This window comes from Nansenia antarctica, assembly GCF_963989245.1.
Source record: "Nansenia antarctica genome assembly, chromosome: 17".
In the NCBI taxonomy this organism is placed as follows: Eukaryota; Metazoa; Chordata; class Actinopteri; order Argentiniformes; family Microstomatidae; genus Nansenia; species Nansenia antarctica.
In genome coordinates, this window is record NC_137687.1 from 14,977,652 (window position 1) to 14,998,759 (window position 21,108).

The 21,108-nt window shown below is 44.9% G+C and overlaps 1 protein-coding gene across 2 annotated transcripts in view; it reads left to right on the plus strand.

Moving 5' to 3' along the window:
- The window catches only part of LOC308172729 (NADPH--cytochrome P450 reductase-like), a 155,452-nt gene extending 134,574 nt beyond the window's left edge, over positions 1 to 20,878 (plus strand). For both annotated transcript variants that reach the window (XM_080547677.1, XM_080547676.1), the window contains exons 3-16: positions 3,167 to 3,215; positions 5,452 to 5,580; positions 6,869 to 7,018; positions 8,893 to 9,017; positions 9,366 to 9,455; positions 9,994 to 10,092; positions 10,592 to 10,708; positions 11,087 to 11,205; positions 11,732 to 11,913; positions 14,159 to 14,308; positions 14,972 to 15,239; positions 18,431 to 18,576; positions 18,953 to 19,038; positions 19,412 to 20,878. In XM_080547677.1, coding sequence (XP_080403803.1) covers positions 3,167 to 3,215; positions 5,452 to 5,580; positions 6,869 to 7,018; positions 8,893 to 9,017; positions 9,366 to 9,455; positions 9,994 to 10,092; positions 10,592 to 10,708; positions 11,087 to 11,205; positions 11,732 to 11,913; positions 14,159 to 14,308; positions 14,972 to 15,239; positions 18,431 to 18,576; positions 18,953 to 19,038; positions 19,412 to 19,556 — 1,855 coding nt within the window. In that variant the 3' untranslated portion in view covers positions 19,557 to 20,878. The remainder of the gene's footprint in view (positions 1 to 3,166; positions 3,216 to 5,451; positions 5,581 to 6,868; positions 7,019 to 8,892; positions 9,018 to 9,365; positions 9,456 to 9,993; positions 10,093 to 10,591; positions 10,709 to 11,086; positions 11,206 to 11,731; positions 11,914 to 14,158; positions 14,309 to 14,971; positions 15,240 to 18,430; positions 18,577 to 18,952; positions 19,039 to 19,411) is intronic.
- Positions 20,879 to 21,108: the final 230 nt, after the last annotated feature.

The window sequence follows — 21,108 nt, forward strand, 5'->3', positions numbered from 1 at the left end:
GGGTTGAACACACAGCTGCTGCAGAAGCACTCGTTCATGTTCATGTGTCTCAGATGACCGGTTCCTCTCCATGTTCATGTTTCTGCCAACATTTCCATGCAAAACACTAAATACTTTCAAGGTCATGTAACTAAGACATTTGCTGGATAAAAATGTAAGACAGGATACACTGGTGGTGCAACTAGTAATAATAGAGAGTTCAGTAATAAAGTGGCTGTGCGCTTAAAATGTTCGTGGTGCGTATACATAGGGTGTGCTTGGGGATGATAGTCAATTGTCTACAGTGGGCTTGTTCATGTTCCTCAATGTATGGACATTGCAATCATTGGACTTATCGGGAGGTTACCCACTGAGCACTGGGGAACAGTGAATCGGGAATGGTGCTCAACTTGTCCAGCCTCGCGCTATGTGCAATGAATATGAATATAAAAAGTAAATATATTTGCATGAATATCAATATGATACGTACAGTAAAGATTTATGTATATAGTGTGATGCGTACAGGACGAGGGCGAATAAAGATATGTGCAGTGTGCAATTTCGATTTATGTTGGTGGAAATGGTATCCATTTCAAAGCGTTGCTCCAGTTTCATCCTTCTGCCAGCGGAGTCGCAGTTGCTCATTTCTCCAGTTTCTGTGTGTACACATGGGTCTCAGTGTGTGTAGAGGTGCGCACTGCGCACAGTTTCACGCCAAGTTCGTTTTTTATAAATCCCCAAATTGCAGGAAAATGTGCGTTAAGTTCCTGGGTGTCCACATCTCAGAGGACCTCTCCTGGACCCTCAACTCCTCTTCATTGGTCAAAAAGGCCCAACAGCGCCTATACTTCCTGAGGAGATTGAAGAAAGCCCAGCTGTCTCCCAGGATCTTGACCAACTTCTAGCGCTGCACCACTGAGAGCATCCTGACCAACTGCATCACAATGTGGTACGGTAACTGCACTGTGTCAGACCAGAAGACCCTGCAACGCATCATCGGGACCAAAAACTCTACCATCGAGTCCCTCCAGGCAGACCGGTGTCGGTGGAGGCCAGTAAGCATTATCAAGGACACCTCGCACCCGTGCCACGGTCTGTTTGATCTCCTACCATCTAAGAGATCCCTCCACCACGAGGTCAGCCCTGATGCAGGACCGATGACAGCCTCCAGGTCGGCTGTGGAGGCTGGAGAGAGGCTGGAGAGTTTGGAGGCTGTCTCCCCTCTGCTGGTCCTGCAAGAGGAGGAGGAGGAGGAGGAGGAGGAGGAAGAGCACACACACCCTGCTACCCATGAGCCTCAGCGGCAGGCTGACACACACACACACGCACACACACACACACTCCTCTGTCTGAGCTGTCCCTGGCGCCCTGCCTCCCACTCAGCCGGCGGCCGCATTCCAACACTCCTCCTCGGCGCCCGCAGCCGACCTATCAGGGGAGCCGACACCAATCACACGAGGCGTCGCCAACAGACGGCTTTCTGGAACCTGGAGCGACCTCTCACCCCCCCACGCCCCGTGTTGCATTGTGGGACTGAAATCTGGAAAGACTTTCTGAATAATGTACAGTTAATTATTCATACTACAGGGAAAGGCAAACCTTGTATGACATCCTAGCATTTTATACGTAGTAGATTTTGGTAACGTTCGCAAACTGCCAAACAGGTGGTAGGCAGTAACAATGACGAGTCGGTCTACAGGGAGGAGGTCCAGCAACTGGTGGTTTGGTGTGCTGACAACAACCTGGCCCTCAACACCAGTAAGACCAAGGAGATCATTGTGGACTTCAGGAAAACTAGGGGGTGCGTACACCCCCCAATCTACATCAATGAGATGAAGGTGGAGTGTGTTCCCAGCTTCAAGTTCTTGGGTGTCCACATCTCCGAGGACCTCTCCTGGACCCTCCTCTTCCCTGGTCAAAAAGGCCCAGCTACACCTATACTTCCTGAGGAGATTGAAGAAAGCCCAGCTGTCTCCCAGGATCCTGACCAACTTCTACTGCTGCAAAAAAGGGTCTTCAGAAAAGTGCGGACAGTCTAGGTCAAGACAGGCTAGGGAAAAAGGTGAACTATTCAAAAGTATCTGTTGTTGAATCTGGAGCAGAGGAAACTGGTTTTCGTTGTCTACCAGACTTGGTGTCGCCGACGTGTTAATCTGTCCAGACAATCTGAATTTTGTGTGTGGTCACAAAAGTAAAAATAAATGTCTATCAATCTTATCAGGCATGTTATTCCACTATCAGGCTCCAGAACAGCTTCTTTCATAGAGCACTCTGTGAGTCACTCTGATGAACAATCTCCCCCCACCCACACACTCATTCTGATGAACAATCCTTCCCACACACACTCTGTTGAACAACCGCCCCCCCCGCTACTGCTGTTTGCACATACCCCTGGTCTTTATGAATACTCAATTACCCTTTGCACTACTGCTGTTTATACTACCTTTGCACATACCATATATTTGCACATTTGTACGATATGGTCTCTAATTTATACATCTGCATACACCAACCTGTACATAGCTACCTTAATGGTACATAGCTTACTACTGTACCTGCCATACTGTACCTATCATGTTCTGAGATCACAGTTCTGGTTAGATGCTAAACTGCATTTCGTTGTCTGGAGTCTGGAGTAGTGTGAAGGTCCTTACGGGGCGGCTGTGTCTCAGGAGGTAGAGCCGCCGTGTAAAGATCACAAGGTTGGCAGGTCGGCGATTTGATCCCTGGCTGGCCACATGTCGAAGTGTCCTTGGGCAAGACACTGAACCCCAAATTGCTCCCAGTGAGCGGGCCGGCGCCTTGCATGGTAGCTTGCCGCCATTGGTATGTGAATGTGTGTGTGAATGGGTGAATGAGAGGCCATTGTAAAGCGCTTTGGATAAAGGCGCTATATAAGTCAGTCCATTTAGCATTTTAGGTCCTCTGACTATATATCCATGCCAGAGAGAACATTAACATTAATGTGTGCACATGTGTGTTTGAATCAACTACACAAGCATGGAAAATGTATATTTTACTTATTGGAAATTGTTGATGTGGCAATTCTAATGAAGCAGATGCATGGTTTCAGAATGATGTTCCAGATGTAGTGTGTGGTTGTGTATGGTTCTCTATAGCACGTTATACAGTAGTGTATGGTTGTCTCTATAGCACGTTTGTAACCTTCTACCTTGCTGTCTTTCAGAGCTCCTTCTGCACGAGAGACCAGTTTTATTGAGAAAATGAAGAAAACGGTGAGTGTTCTTTTGATTTAATATGGAGAGGGGGGGAGGTGGGGGTAATGGTCTGTCTATTGATCTGGCTTCAGGTAAAGGTGTGTGGCTACAGGATTCACTGGATCCTGAGAGAAGGGCTGAAATGGATCCTGCCTTGTCAGTACGAGGTGATCTTGACAAATTGGTTTGTCTGCAGATATTAGGAGAAAGTAAAGGATACTGTCTTGAGTCTCCTCCACATAATTTAGTTTCTATTTCTTACTATCTTTTTTTGACTGAGCCATGGGAAAAATGCAGAAGTAACCCTAGCCCAATGAGAAAGGTCTGAATAACAAGATGACACTGATGAGTCAGTTACTTGAACCTGAAGCTTGTAGGCAGGCAAAACATTTGTACATATTCTCTTGCGCCTTCAGGGTTGGACATTAACAGTTGCCCGATTGCCTGGGGCAAGTAAAACATTAGCTGGGTTTGTTTGCGCGACAGCTGGATCCTGGATCTGTGTATCGGTGTGCAGGAAGAACAACTCCTCATGGAGTCTGTTTCTGACAGTTTGGTAGGGCTCTGGCAGTGCTCCTCCTGTTCCTCCTCGCACAAAGGAGCAGATACCGGTTCTGCTGCTGGGCTGTTGCCCTTCTACAGCCCTGTACAGCTCTCCTTGTGTAATGGCCCGTCTCCCGGTATCTCCACTACACTCTTGAGATTGTGCTGGGAGACACAGCAATGAATGACCGCCTTGTGCTACCAGTAGAGACAAGGGCACTAGCAAAATGCAAAACTAGAGAAAAATCAGTCCAGAAGGATGAGGAGAGAGAAATGGTCTGTGGCCACCACCTGCAAAACCATTTCCTTTTTGGCGGTTGTCTTGCTGTTGTTTGTTTTGACGTGTTGTTCTGTTCCTCTGTTTGTCTGTTGGTTGTTTATTTTCTGTTTATTTACACTTTAGGTAGTACTTTTACTGTTAAGCACTTTGGTTGACAAGTGTCATGTTTAAATGTGCTATAAAGGCATGTGATTGCAGTGTTTCCTCCCGGATTTTTCACATTAGTGGCAGGATGGTCGTATTTCGCGATATATTTTTTTTCCCCGCGTGCATGTACGCTCATAAAACGCGTGCGCGCGAAAACAAATATAATTTCTTAAATAGCGGTTAAGTCATTAAAGCCGAGCAGGTGATTTTATATAGAAGGTGATCAAATACCAATATTGTTATGTACGACAGTATGTCATTGCAGCACTTTGTTGCACTTTACGACGTCACATTCTGTTAGAGCTTTACGACTGTGTGTGTGTGTTGTCAGAATGAATGGCACTTGACAGTAAACGGATCTCAGTTTGTATACCTGTGTGGATCTACATTTATTAGCATAACACAAACATAATAAATTAGATAGAACAACCCTGTTCATTAATGTTCATTAATGCTTGAGTTCATGTTCGCACTGTTACTGTGTTGTGCGCACTGTTACTGTGTTGGGGGGCGGGTGCTGTGTGTGTTATTGAGACCGTTGGGAGAGAGAGCTCGGGTGAACTAAGAAAGTTGTGTATGAGATAGTTTACAATTAAACGCACAGATTACATGAGAGAAGCTACCTGTCATTATTTCAACCACTGTCCAAGTGGGGACGTTACAATACTTTCGTTTTAGAACGAAACGTTAGCCGCTAGCAGCCACCATTCTTGAGCAAAACATGATACAAACAAACATTCAAATACTCGTGTCGTCTTGATTTTTTTTTCGATTTCAATGTATGACGCATAATTTGAAAGCTTACCATCTGTAGTTTCAGACTATGTAAACAAACGAAAAATTACGTAAGCAAATGGTTATTATTTATCTGGTATAGATACCACTTCTGCGCCGAATGTACCGCCACCAGCACAAATCCGCACCCGACATTGTAATTACCGTAATTTGTAAACGGTTTGTGCTATCGGAAAAAATCCAACTGTCCCTGAAAGCTGAGATGTTACACTTCAACCAACATATAGGGTATTACGGTAAAATGTGACGTGAGGACATTCTCAGAGTCAGTTTACTCACAGTGATTGGCGGAGCGTTCAGGGACACATGCTTTTTTTCAGTTCTCCGGTCATAATAACTCACTGCCTTTCAGCGCAGCCTGAATCAAAGTGGACTGTCTGAATCATTTGGTGGCGGAGGAAATTCATTCGTGGTGGCCCGCCACCAATAAATGCATATAGAGGAAACACTGGATTGATTGATTGATTGTTTGATTGGTTGACTCCCCAGGGGAAGAACATTGTGGTGTTCTACGGATCTCAGACGGGCACAGCGGAGGAGTTCGCCAACCGGCTGTCCAAAGACGCCCAGCGCTACGGCATGAAGGGCATGGCTGCTGACCCAGAGGAGTACGACATGGTAACAACCTGATACTGTACCCCTAACCCTTCTTACTGACTCTCTCAGCCTGGGACCTGATAATGTACCCCTTCTGTACTGACTCCAGACAGCTCTAACTGATTCCAGACAGCTCTTCTTACTGAGTCCAGACAGCTCTAACTGACTCCAGACAGCTCTTACTGACTCCAGACAGCTCTTACTGACTCCAGACAGCTCTAACTGACTCCAGACAGCTCTTACTGACTCCAGACAGCTCTAACTGACTCCAGACAGCTCTAACTGACTCCAGACAGCTCTTACTGACTCCAGACAGCTCTTACTGACTCCAGACAGCTCTAACTGACTCCAGACAGCTCTTACTGACTCTAGACAGCTCTTACTGACTCCAGACAGCTCTAACTGACTCCAGACAGCTCTAACTGACTCCAGACAGCTCTTACTGACTCCAGACAGCTCTAACTGACTCCAGACAGCTCTAACTGACTCCAGACAGCTCTAACTGACTCCAGACAGCTCTTACTGACTCCAGACAGCTCTAACTGACTCCAGACAGCTCTAACTGACTCCAGACAGCTCTAACTGACTCCAGACAGCTCTTACTGACTCTAGACAGCTCTAACTGACTCCAGACAGCTCTAACTGACTCCAGACAGCTCTAACTGACTCCAGACAGCTCTAACTGACTCCAGACAGCTCTAACTGACTCCAGACAGCTCTTCTTACTGAGTCCAGACAGCTCTTACTGACTCTAGACAGCTCTAACTGACTCCAGACAGCTCTAACTGACTCCAGACAGCTCTTACTGACTCCAGACAGCTCTTACTGACTCCAGACAGCTCTAACTGACTCCAGACAGCTCTTCTTACTGACTCCAGACAGCTCTTACTGACTCCAGACAGCTCTTACTGACTCCAGACAGCTCTTACTGACTCCAGACAGCTCTAACTGACTCCAGACAGCTCTTACGAGGATTTGGATGTGAATAGCCCTAGGGTGCAGAACCAACCATACTTTCTTTAGCTGAAGAGTCAAATATTGTCTTCCAATCTGAAAAACCAGTTGATGTGGATGGCTGCATGCTGTAACACTAGTGCAGGTACACTAATCAGGTTTTCCAAAAATGTGCTGCTGATCAACATGACTGACAATATTTTCAAATTTACCGGAGGACATCCATATGCATATACATAATCTATATATATATTATATAGATCATAATCTTTTGTTCACTCATTCATTATTTTTATCGGCCAAACACTGGCCCCCTAGGAAAACCTGATACGCATTCTTGACCTGTGCTTGGCAGTCTGAGCTGTCCCGCCTGGTTGAGATAGACAACTCCCTGGCCATCTTCTGCATGGCCACCTACGGCGAGGGCGACCCCACGGACAACGCCCAGGACTTCTACGACTGGCTGCAGGAGACCGACACCGAACTCAACGGAGTCAACTTCACCGTGAGTTCTCCACTTTAAAACTCTCAGAAGCAGGCAGAGCCAAAGCCTTTCCACTCTGTGGGGTTTCTGTGTCACGCCATGAAAACTTAAGAGGAACCGTTTCTATTTTTTGTCGTCAGTGGTGTGGCCTTAGCTGACATGCATGCCTTTTTTTTGCTGGTGCTATTGTTGGGATCAAGGCAAGGCTAGTTTATTTGTGTAGCACATTTCCTACAACAGGGGCAATTCAAAGTGCTTTACACACATTATTTAAAAATACAGCAAGAGGAGCATAGTAAGAAAGACAATTACAAAAAAATAAGAAATTACAATGAATAAAAGCAATTATAAGAAGTAAATAGATAAAACATTTAATAAGACAATAGTTAATGGAAAAAAGACATTGATAGAAGTGTTTGAGTTTAATCATAACTGCTGCAAAACATGAAGGTTTTTAGCTTAGATTTAAATATTTTAAGGGTTTGGGCCTGTTTGATTTCTTCAGGGAGTTTGTTCCAGGAACATGCGGCAGCGTGACTGAAAGTTGCTGCACTGTGTTTTGTCTAAAGTGCCTGCGCTTAACTGAGTAAAGAATGTAGCTTTTGACCAATGGGCAATCTGGCCTGGTATGTGTGGTCACATTAGGTCCTTCCATTCCATGCATTTGTCTTTCTGTTCTAGACTGCATTACTGACAGAGGGATGATACAATTATTTTGTCACTAGGCCATTCTGTTCAAAGTCCCTGATGTTTTCACATCAGAGTTTGTTGGTTTCAGTCTTAGTGTGTTTCTTTTACACATGCTGCTTCCAATCCTTAGGGCTAAATTATACCGCAAGCGTCATCAACCTCGTGTTACGGATTAGAGCAGCCATACAGCCCATGTTAACAGGTTAGAACAGCCGTACAGCCCATGTTAACAGGTTAGAACAGCCGTACAGCCCATGTTAACAGGTTAGAACAGCCGTACAGCCCATGTTAACAGGTTAGAACAGCCGTACAGCCCATGTAAACAGGTTAGAGCAGCCGTACAGCCCATGTTAACAGGTTAGAGCAGCCGTACAGCCCATGTTAACAGGTTAGAGCAGCCGTACAGCCCATGTTAACAGGTTAGAGCAGCCGTACAGCCCATGTTAACAGGTTAGAGCAGCCGTACAGCCCATGTTAACAGGTTAGAGCAGCCGTACAGCCCATGTTAACAGGTTAGAACAGCCGTACAGCCCATGTTAACAGGTTAGAACAGCCGTACAGCCCATGTAAACAGGTTAGAGCAGCCGTACAGCCCATGTTAACAGGTTAGAGCAGCCATACAGCCCATGTTAACAGGTTAGAGCAGCCGTACAGCCCATGTTAACAGGTTAGAGCAGCCACACAGCCCATGTTAACAGGTTAGAGCAGCCGTACAGCCCATGTTAACAGGTTAGAGCAGCGACACAGCCCATGTTAACAGGTCAGAGCAGCCATACAGCCCATGTTAACAGGTTAGAACAGCCGTACAGCCCATGTTAACAGGTTAGAGCAGCCGTACAGCCCATGTTAACAGGTTAGAGCAGCGACACAGCCCATGTTAACAGGTCAGAGCAGCCATACAGCCCATGTTAACAGGTTATAGCAGCCGTACAGCCCATGTTAACAGGTTAGAGCAGCCGTACAGCCCATGTTAACAGGTCAGAGCAGCCATACAGCCCATGTTAACAGGTTAGAGCAGCCGTACAGCCCATGTTAACAGGTTAGAGCAGCCATACAGCCCATGTTAACAGGTTAGAGCAGCCACACAGCCCGCGTAAAGTAAAAGTTCCACCACGCACGCGCGCCGCTGAAGTAAAGTTGCTGGTGAGGTTTTCAGCGTCAGGCTTGAGACTGTCGGTGACAGTGATGATGTGTTCCGGCTGCAGGTATTTGCCCTGGGGAATAAGACCTACGAGCATTATAACGCCATGGGCACGTTTGTGGATAAGAAGATGGTGGACCTGGGAGCCTCCAGGATATTTGACCTGGGCATGGGGGACGACGACGCCAAGTAAGTGACCTCTCATCGGTGTGCATTATTAAAGCGTTACGCTCCTGTCCACCTGTCTGTCGATCAGCGCGTACGCTTTAATAATATCTTCACTCCACGATCATCTAGTCTGGTCTGGCGCCTGCGCTGTCCGTTGTTCTTCCTGTACACCGATACACAGATCCAGGATCCAGCAGCGTCGTCGCTGTCGCGCAAACAAACCCAGCACATTTTTTACTTGACCCAGGCGACCGTTAATGTCGAGCCCTGCCCAGAGGGAGTAGTTGCTCAGCTTAAGCCCTCAGAGTAAAGATGGTGCCCATAAATGGAAGTATAAGGAGAGGTCAAACATTGTTCTCCCTTTTTCAGCCTTGAAGACGACTTTGTGTCCTGGAGGGAGCAGTTCTGGCCCGCCGTGTGTGAGCACTTTGGAGTGGAGGCGTCAGGAGAGGAGTCCAGGTCCCTAACCCAGTTCACCTTCCTCCTCCCTCTCTTCTCTCTCCCTCCCTCTCTTCTCTCCTCACTCTTCCTCCCTCTCTTCTCTCCTCTCTCTTCCTCCCTCTCTTCTCTCCTCTCTCTTCCTCCCTCTCTTCTCTCCTCACTCTCCCTCTCTTCTCTCCTCCCTCTCCCTCCCTCTCTTCTCTCCCTCCCTCTCTTCTCTCCCTCCCTCTCTTCTCTCCTCCCTCTCTTCTCTCCTCACTCTTCCTCCCTCTCTTCTCTCCTCTACTCTTCCCGTGTTTAAACAGTCATCCAAACGGTGACCACAATCGTGATCTCACCAAATACTTGCTCTACTATTTATTTATTTTATACACTATACTCTTATATACTCTACTATCCGCAGTAAGGACATTTCTTACACTTCATACGTTTCTTTAAATGCACAGTGCATACTCACACACACACACACACACACACACACACACACACACACACACACACACACACACTGTTGTATGAGTCTGGAAGTTAATTGAAGCCCCGTTTCTCTGAACAGCATCCGTCAGTACGAGTTGAAGGAGCACACTGACCTCAACATGAACAAGGTGTACAGTGGGGAGGTGGGGCGGCTCAAGAGCTTCGAGACCCAGAAACCGTGAGTTCCTCCACCCCCTCTCCTCTCACGCACGTTGATGATCCGCTACACACCGTTTCAGTCACTTTCAGGGTCATGTTTTATACATTTGGTGATTTGGTTTCCCAGACTTTTCAGGGGGACCTAGTTTGTTTGTTTGTTTATTAGGATCCCCGTTAGCTAACGCCATGACATTAGCTAGTCTTCATGGGGTCCGACACAAAAGTCTTATTTGGACAATTGTCAACATTATATACATACAGACAATTGTAAACATAATATACATCATAATAACAAAAAAATAAAAAATAAATAAATGAAATAACAGATCAGCAAACAAGACAAATAATCTACTGTTCATTCAGAGTTAATTGTATGAAGTGCTCACATCTAGTGTAACAAGAGACAGCTGGTCTCACAGGACTATCGCACTGTTTGAATGCATTTTTTTTTTTTTAAATGCATCTCTCCTTTCTCTCCCTCCCTTGATACGATCACTGATGTCACTTTTCTCTCTCAGACCTTATGATGCTAAGAATCCCTTCCTGGCCCAAGTCACTGTGAACCGCCAGCTGAACAAAGGGGGAGGCAGACATCTCATGCACATTGAACTGGACATCGAAGGCTCCAAGATAAGGTGAGCGTGGCCGATGAGTCACCATACGATCATGACTGTTGTTACTTCGTCTTAAAACACCTTTTCACAACGGCTTACTTGGTTTGATCTGCCGTGTTTAGTTTGTTGTTCTATCTGACTTTGCTGTTTTTATCTCACTTTGCTTTGTTGATTTGATAATGTTTTGATATGTGGTTTTAACTATGTCTTGTAAGGTGTCCTTGAGAGCCTTGAAAGGCGGCCATAAATCAAATGTATTATTATTATTATTACTATTATTAGTATTATTACTTCCCTAGGTCTACCAGTATTTGAGGTCCCTAAAACAAGCAACACAACATTTACATTGTTGAAAGATTAATTGGGAAACCAATGACTTAACTTCATCTCCATTTAAAGGTATGAATCGGGAGATCACGTTGCTGTCTATCCCACCAACGATGCAGAGATCGTCATCAAGCTTGGAGAAATTCTTGCTGTGGACCTTGATACTGTTATCTCCCTCAACAACCTTGATGGTATGGCATGGGCCCTGCATAGAGCCTTGGTTTAATGTCCCGTCTCTGAATGTTCAACAACCTTGATGGTATGGCATGGGCCCTGCATAGAGCCTTGGTTTAATGTCTCTGAATGTTCAACAACCTTCATGGTATGCATCTGTTATCTCCCTCAACAACCTTGATGGTATGGCTTGGTATCGTCTGCCTTGCATAGAGCATTGATTTAATGTCCCATGAACATCTTCCAATGTTTGTTTTTGTTGTTGTTGTTTTTTTACATCCGTAGAAACAAATCGACTCACTGAATGTGTTTATTTTTTCTGAGTGGTGCCCCACTCGTATTTTTCTTTTTATTGACAGAGACAGTATAGATTATGACAGGAAGGATGGGTGAGAGAGAGAGAGAAGGGATGACATGCAGGATAATGTCCGCGGCCGGAATCGAACCGGGAACCCTGCGGTTACGTGGTCGACACTTAACCCACTACGCCATGTAAACGTGAACCCCCTAAATGTATTTTTTTTCTCTGCTGGTATTCCTCAGAGGAGTCCAATAAGAAGCACCCGTTCCCCTGCCCCACCACCTACCGCACGGCTCTGACCCACTACCTGGACATCACCCACCCGCCCCGGACCAACGTGCTGTATGAGCTGGCCCAGTACGCCTCGGACCCCAAGGATCAGGAGAACATGCGCAAGATGGCCTCCTCCTCTCCTGAGGGCAAGGTGGGTGATGTCACAATGGCAATCTTCTCTTACTACCATTTGTGTTGTTTCTAAACAATAGACAGACAGTACATTGAACACATCTAATGTTGATAATCTGACTCCAATTTATGATCACTGTGAGCATATGTGAAATGTTGAAAAATGTCACATTGTGAAATGTTGAGTCGGTGCTTATTAGGACAACAAGGTTCGGTCAAATAGGATGAATCAATGAGGCTTTAATATAATGTATACGTGTACATATCTAGTACAAGGCAAATACTTAATAAAGAAAAGTTACATTCTAGCATAGAGAATAGAGAGAGATTATCAATGATCCTTCCAACACACTGATACTCTACTCACTTACTTACAACATGAAGACAATATGAAGACAACAACACCCAGGAACAAAGGTGACCTCACTCACAGAACCAAAGAACTAATACAAACTATCCTCACACACGCTGTCCTCACACACTATCCTCACACCTTTACACCACGCTGGACACCACAGCATTGAAACCAGAAGCCATTGAGAAGGACCAGCCAATCATCATTCATGTTATTGAACCCAACTCATGACATCACAGATTTGACACCTCAAGACATTCCCCTCTCTGGGGGGGTGGTAGAATTTACCCTTCTACAATTCAATACAAACAATTTATACTGTACACACCGACAGTGTTTCCCCTAGGCTTTTTTTCAACAGTGGGGGGGGGGTCAAGGTGTTGAATTGTGCCCTGGGTCCCGGGGGGGGGGGGGGGGGGGGGGCGGGGGGTGGTTGGGCATGCACATACACTGACATTGTCCCCCAACTGGGTGGATTGAATGTCAAATTTAGGTGACTCAAGACCTCAAATGACACCAATTTTAGAACATAGATCTACCCATTTTGGTGTCCCATCCTGATATTCTGTGCTTCCCCGACAAAGGAGGTCTCTTCTCTCCTTTCCTCCTTCTTCTCCTTCCTCTCCTTCTGCCCTCCTCTTCTTTTTTCTGCCCTCTCCTCCTCTCTCGTCTTTCCCTCGCTGTACTCGTTGTGCTCCTGCTCCACTTGCCTCTCCCCCTACCTGTCCACCTGTCTAGTGAGGTAAGTACCCTTGATGAAGACATCAGTAGTAGAATTCTCTCACGTATTTCATTAGGCCAACTTTGACAGAAGACACAGAAACAACAAGCATCAGATAACATGAGCACATAGAACACAGAGTTAACGAACAGGCACAGGGAACAATTAACACAGCAATGTCCGGGGGGGGGGGGGTGGCAGGGTTAGAGGAGAGGGTTATGGGTAGGGGAGGTTGTATGCGTGGGAGAACAGGTAGGTTTTGAGGTGGGATTTAAAAGTGGAGAGTGAGGGTGAGTCTCTGAGTGGCTGAGGGAGAGAGTTCCAGAGGCGGGGTGCAGCTCGTGAAAAAGCACGGTCTCCGAAGCCTTTGAGTTTTGAGGGTGGGACATAGACAGGGCAAGAGACCATATTTTTATATATATATATATATGTGTTGTGTGTTCTAGGCTCTGTACCAAAGCTGGGTGTTTGTTCTAGACTCTGTACCAAAGCTGGGTGCTGTGTGTTCTAGGCCCTGTACCAAAGCTGGGTGCTGTGTGTTCTATGCCCTGTACCAAAGCTGGGTGTTGTGTGTTCTAGGCCCTATACCAAAGCTGGGTGTTGTGTGTTCTAGGCCCTGTACCAAAGCTGGGTGTTGTGTGTTCTAGGCCCTGTACCAAAGCTGGGTGTTGTGTGTTCTAGGCCCTATACCAAAGCTGGGTGTTGTGTGTTCTAGGCCCTGTACCAAAGCTGGGTGTTGTGTGTTCTAGGCCCTGTACCAAAGCTGGGTGTTGTGTGTTCTAGGCCCTGTACCAAAGCTGGGTGTTGTGTGTTCTAGGCCCTGTACCAAAGCTGGGTGTTGTGTGTTCTATGCCCTGTACCAAAGCTGGGTGTTGTGTGTTCTAGGCCCTGTACCAAAGCTGGGTGCTGTGTGTTCTAGGCCCTGTACCAAAGCTGGGTGTTGTGTGTTCTAGGCCCTGTACCAAAGCTGGGTGTTGTGTGTTCTAGGCCCTGTACCAAAGCTGGGTGTGTGTTCTAGGCCCTGTACCAAAGCTGGGTGTTGTGTGTTCTAGGCCCTGTACCAAAGCTGGGTGTTGTGTGTTCTAGGCCCTGTACCAAAGCTGGGTGTTGTGTGTTCTAGGCCCTGTACCAAAGCTGGGTGTTGTGTGTTCTAGGCCCTGTACCAAAGCTGGGTGTTGTGTGTTCTAGGCCCTGTACCAGAGCTGGGTGCTGGACGCCTGCAGGAACATCTCGGCCATCCTAGAGGACCTGCCCTCCCTGCGGCCGCCCGTCGACCACCTGTGTGAGCTGATGCCCCGCCTCCAGGCCCGCTACTACTCCATAGCCTCCTCCTCCAAGGTGAGTGCCTCCTGTTAACCCAGCCTCCTGTTAACCCCGCCTCCTGTTAACCCCGCCTCCTGTTAACCCTGCCTCCTACCTCGTCTAGCCAACATGGCGATGTGTATATAATAATAATAATAATAATAATAATAATAATAATAATAATAATAATAATAACTTTTATTTGTATAGCGCTTTTCCTGCAAACGTTGCAGCTCAAAGTGCTTTAATCATAATATAATCTTAATTTAATTATTTAGTCATTTAAAGGCAATATTAAAAAGATGGGTTTTTAGTCTTGAACATATGTGCTGAGGTTGCATCCCTAATGTAAACTGGCAGTGAAGACACAATCTGGGTGCATAAAATGAGAATGCAGCCTCACCAAATCTCTTCTTTTGTACATAGAGAAAACCAGCGTCAGAAGACCTGAGAGCTCTATTGGGCTGGTATGCTAGCAAAAGGTCTGAACATATTCTGGTGCCGTGCCAGTGAGAGCTTTATAAACAAGCAGAAGGATCTTGAAATCTATTCTGAACTTAACAGGAAGCCAGTGTAGAGTCTCTAAAGTAGGAGTTATACGAGCTCTTCTGCTTGTTTTGGTTAAAACTCTCGCTGCTGCATATGACTGGATACATAGTTATGTGTGATGGTATGACCTCCTCCTCTTCTTCTGAACAGGTCCACCCCTTCAGCATCCACATCTGTGCCGTGGTCGTGGAGTTTGAGACCAAGACCGGTCGCGTCATCCAGGGTGTGGCGACCAACTGGCTGAAGAACAAACGTGTGACTGATAACGGCCATAAGACCACGGTGCCCATGTACATCCGCAAGTCCCAGTTCCGCCTGCCCTTCAAGGCCAGCAACCCAGTCATCATGATCGGCCCGGGGACGGGCATCGCCCCCTTCATGGGCTTCATCCAGGAGAGAGGCTGGCTCAAGCAGCAAGGTACAGGTTACATTTATTTTGGGCGTTTAGCAGACACCTTATTCCAAAGCGACTTACAATCGATACATTTGACTATGCAAGTGAGTCATCAATTCACCAGTTCTAGCAGGAAGAGTGATCTAGCTCAGGCCAGGGGCCACTGGCAGTCGTCATGATAGAAGAAGAAAGAAAGATCGATCGAACGATTTAAACATTTTTAAATTTGTATTAATAGACACTGGAGCAGGGGGGCCAGTAGTGTCTTAGGGGACACAGTAGAGGGGAAAAGCAGGTGTCTCAGGAGACGCAGTGCTGGGGGGTAGTAGAAATCTCAGGAGGAGCAGTTAAGGTGTAACCTGAAGAGATGGGTCTTCAGTCTCCGACGGAAGATGGGTAGTGACTCTGCAGTTCTGACAGCTGTGGGCAGTTCATTCCACCAGCGGGGAGCCAGTGTAGTGACATCTGTGTATATGTTGATTATCCAACTGTTTTGCTATATACTGCACAGTCCTTTTGAAAGGTTTATTGTTGTTATTGTTGCATGTCCATCCGGTTGTATGACAGTACATTGTAATTTTAAAAGCCAATGCACACGGCGTGTGATTTTGTCGCACCGCCGAATTCGATTCCATTGTTTTGAATGAGACAATGCACACGGCGTGCGATGCGATGTTGTCGCACGACAACATTCGATTCTCCATTCACACCAATTGAAATAATTAAAAGAATTGAGAATCGAATGTTGTCGTGCGACAAAATCGCACGCCGAGTGCATTGTCCTTTACTTGCAAGTAGGGCTGCAACAATGAATCGATGAAATCGATAAAAATCGATAATGAAATTGGTTGGCGACAAATTCCATTATCGATTCGTCGGGTCTTGTTCCATAACAAACCTACTTCCTGTTGACGCACGCCACGCTGTCTTGCGGAGCCGCCGCGGCAGCTACATTTAAATCATGGCGGAGGCGGAGAAAACGACTCGACCGAAATCGTCACATTAAAAGCTACCCTCAGCAGGGTAAGTTATACGAGTTTAACGTTGGCTGTACCCATGCCATACGTTGCGTTTTGAAGTGAGGATCATTCGTTTCACTGGCACAGCTGTAGGCCTAAGTTAGTTCTTCTCGTTTATCTAATAGATTCTCCCTCTTAATGACCTATTGTATTTTTAGCTTGCTATTCGCATTCTATGCCTTCAGCACCGGAGTATGCTCATAGTCACTTGTATTAGTAAGGAGATGCACTTGTGAGTTCTGGCGAAGCGTCAGTTAAATGACTGTAATGTAATGCGATAGCCAGTGAGTGTTTGCTCGCATTCATGAATTCAATATTGCATGACAAGTGTATTTAGCTAGCTGGCTAACGTCAGTGGTAGAGCATAGGTGATAAGCTAAAGGCTAGCTAGTGGTAGCCTACCAAGCTACCCGTGAGTTAGAGTGAGGCACTGACTGTAGCCTAGCCTATTGTATGGAGTGAGAGGACACATTGCATTGTTTTGGAGCATATCTGTTATATAAAAACATTAGTGTCTTGTCTGTAGCCTATATTGCACTTTGGGTTACTGACCTTTACATTAAGCAAAGTTATTACCTAAAACAATGCATGTATTGAGCTAGAGTTCAACTACTTTATTGAAACAATCTACCGCCATAGTCCATGGCCTGTTGTTAAACCTATTTGATGTAGCAAAGCCTTTTTTATTTATATTATTTATAATTTTGTATTAATACTTATTCATTTTGCACATGTATATGTATAGGCCTGGCTGATTTAGAAAACATAAAATAAAATTAGCAAAATAAATCAGCTTTTTAATTTTTATCCGATTAATCGGAAAAATTATTGGCAGATTAATCGATTATCAAAATAATCGTTAGTTGCAGCCCTACTTGCAAGCTCTCCTCTTTGAAAACACAAAATATAGAAAATACACAATGGAACAGTGACATCACAATAATACATGAATACAATTGCAGCAGTGACTGTGTTACACAACAATACAGGAGGAGCATATGGTACATATACCACCAGTAGTCTGGCCTGCCCAGGTCCTGCTAACATCTATCTCTGGAAAGCAGTGGAGTTCTCTGTTAAACCGAAGGCTCCCACAGTAGCAGCTCATTACTCTGTTTATAGGCTTGGTCAAGTTGGTCAAGCATGAGGACGTGTTTCTTGTTTTTGGGAGAACCCAGTGCTTCACTTCCTGTCCAGCGTTTTCCCTCTGGTCCTTATGATAATAAGCACCAGCTGAGACAAGTGAGCCCTTTGACTGAACAGAACGGTCTTGATATAGATCTCTTTTCCGACTTCATAGACTTTGTTGTGTGACAACATTTCAAACAGCTCCTGTAGTGTAGCAGATCCTGCTTTGTTCGTTGGATTGTAGAGAACCTGAATGAAAGCAGCTAAGTTGTCTCCCCAACTTCCTGTCCCATAAACATCCCATACAGTGTACGTTTTACAACTTAACACAGAAGGAACCTGTTGACGTATTAACTCTTGTCACTGATTTTTGCATGAAAAGAGGATGTGAGCACATAGTTCGTGCTCTATGCAGTCTCCAAGCAGTCTTTTTAGAGCCTTTACCATGACATTGTGATTTGGTATCAACAGCCATTGTATGACGATTTATGCTTTTCAAGCTTTTTGACGAATGTTGTTGATTGACACAGATCTCCTGACCTTTCACAGTAACAAAGGCGATACATTCTTCATACGTTGGCTGTTATTTTAATATCAAATCACGTGTTTCCATTCTCACATCCTGTTTAACTGGAAGTTCCCCGCCCTTTTATTCAACCGAAGATGGTTTCAGCTTGCTTCTCCATTCTTCTTACTGCCAACTGCCACCAGACACTGACCTCCAACCAGACACTGACCTCTGCTTGTTTCCTGAATCTGAGCAGACAGTATATCCCTAAACACTTCAGAATTCATCCGTCTGCTTCTGTTTTCTGTCACATCATCAATAAACACTAGTGACCCAGTGCCATTGGAAGCCATGCATCTCCATGCCATCACACTGCCTCCAAGGATAGTTGCAATATATTTTGGTGGCCATTTTAGAATTTTCCTGATAACTCCTTTCAAGATTTGGATAGAATTGGGCACAACCTTCTAGGATGTTTTTATATCACCTAATAAATAACTGTAACGATGTTCATGCTTAAATCTGCCAATGTCAAATGTTTGTTGTTGTTGTTTTTTCAGGCAAGGAGGTGGGAGAGACGGTGTTGTACTACGGATGTCGCTACAAGAACGAGGACTACCTATACCAGGAGGAGCTGGAGGAGGCGGAGAAGACCGCCGTGATAACTCAGCTCAACGTAGCCTTCTCTAGAGACACGGAACGCAAGGTATCTGTCTGTCTGAGCCTACACCCCCTGTCTGTCTGTCTGAGTCTACTACACCGCCTGTAGTTGGGATCTTTTCAGGAACACCCAGGATCATTTTACCCACATTTCCATAGCATAGTGTTACCATATCTGTTTGTATGCAGAATAAACTGCTCTCTATACTTTGCTGTTAGACACCATTTTGCAGGTACAGTCAGATAGTCATATACCTAGCGTACTCTTTGTCTGGTGCCCATGACTCGAAGGTGTTACCTGAGGGACTGAGTTGGTACTGTATTTCTGTCAAGTAAGAAAGGAAATAGCTCTCCTGTCTTTTATTTGTGTGGAGGACTGGAAGCTTCTGACAGTTGAGTAACAGTGCCCTTTAAACTACCAGGTGTACGTGCAACATCTCCTGAGGGAACGCAAGGAGGATCTGTGGAGGCAGATCCACACAGACAACGCTCACATCTACATCTGCGGGTAAGTAAGGGTCCTCGCAAGTATTCTTAAATACCATTTACATTTACATTTTTGGCATTTAGCAGACGCCTTATTCCAAAGCGACTTACAATCAATACATTTGACTAAGCAAGTGAATCATCAATCCACCAGTCGTAGCAGGAAGAGTAATCTAGCTCAGGCCAGGGGCCATTGGCAGTCTTCGTGATAGAAAAAGAAAGAGAGAGATATATATATATATATTTTTTTTTTTAATAGACACTGGTGCAAGGGGGGCAGTCGAAGTCTTAGGAGGCATAGTATAGGGGGAAAGCAGGTGTCATTTAATATTTTTTTTAAATATCAGTCAAAGTTTTGAAGACCAAAATGTCTAACAGAACCTCCCTGTGTGTAGGGACGCACGTAACATGGCCAGGGATGTACTGGCGGCCTTCTATGAGATCGGGGAGGAGCTGGGAGGCATGACGCGCACGCAGGCCGTCGACTACATCAAGAAACTGATGACCAAGGGACGCTACTCACAGGACGTCTGGAGTTAAAGAACCCAACCACATCCTTGTCCAACCACATGCAATGTGTTTTTTTTAACCCGCTCCGTTATATGTCAATGTGTGTCAGGGACTGTTATAACAGTGGTCACTAGTCTGGGTCCTAGAGAGTTACAAGGTGCACAGGGGTTTTGTTCCAGGCAGCTCTTAACACCCAATTCCTCTCATCACTATGATCTTGATTTGTTGAATTAGTATTTTGTTTTCACTCGTTCTCCAGGACCTGGGTCGGTGACCTCTTGGTTATAACGTCTTTGCTGCCATGTTGTTGTAAGTGGCAACACAAGCTAGCTCACACTAATAATGCAACACAGACACAGTCACAGCCCTCCTTTCAGATGATTTACTGATATTCTTCATCAGTGGACTGTCGATATGACAGTGCCAAATGTGAGATGTCACCTGTTTGCCTTCTTAGAGGAACAGGAAAATGTACTAATTAAATTCTCTAACTGTATATAATTGTACAGTGCAAAGTAAGGAGATTGGCGTGAATACAAAATTTCATTCATTGCACAATTCTTCTTTTGGCATATCACTGTAGATAAAGAATAGGATAAATACTTTAGATTTGTAACAGAAGTGAGAAAAATGTGTTATTGTCTTAAGAAATCAGTGACTTAAAATCATGGTGACAGTCTATTTGCCCTTGCATTTTTGCAACTAAGGGATATACACTATATAGCCTTTTATGCATTAACACTATTGCTATATATTCACTATACATTTTTAATCAATCACCATAACCTTTAACCTCTAGTGTAAAAGTCTTCTTATTGACGGTTATGTCAGCCTGGCCAGCAGGGGTCTTAAAGGGAAACCATGAATGATTTAGGGGCCCCGAATGTTTAGAAAACGACTTCTTTTTATACAGTGACGCTTGAAAGTATGTGAATCCTTTGTGCAATCATAGATTCTTTTTAGTTTTTACCATGAAATCTTTATTTAATCAGAACCAGTCTTTTTTTTTTATCTGACAACAGGTTTATATTTACCAATTCCATATGTTGGTTTAGAGGGAATCATGCGTGTAGTAGGAAAACTAAATTATAAAGAAGTTAGTGCAGTTTTCCTACGACACGCGTGATTTACTAAATATAAACCTGTTGTGTCAGGTTTAAAAAGCCTGGTTCTGATTAAATACAGATTTCCTGGTAAAAACAAATCTATGATTGCACAAGGGGTTCACATACTTTTAAGCAGCTATATATATATATATATAAATAAATAAAACATCTTTTTCTAATTATTTGTTTATCTTTTTAAAAATGTTGAATGACTGTGATGAAAATTAAAACGTATAACCATAATCACATCAGGCAACCCTCTTGCATTCCTGTTTGTACCCCCCCACCCCATTCTCCATGAGAACAATAGGACGAGGTGCAGAGACCTTGTGCTTGTGTACAGTAAGAGTGTAAAGGCATTCTAAGAGTGTAAAAGCATTCTAAGAGTGTAAAGGCATTCTAAGAGTGTAAAAGCATTCTAAGAGTGTAAAGGCATTCTAAGAGTATAAAGGCATTCTAAGAGTATAAAGGCATTC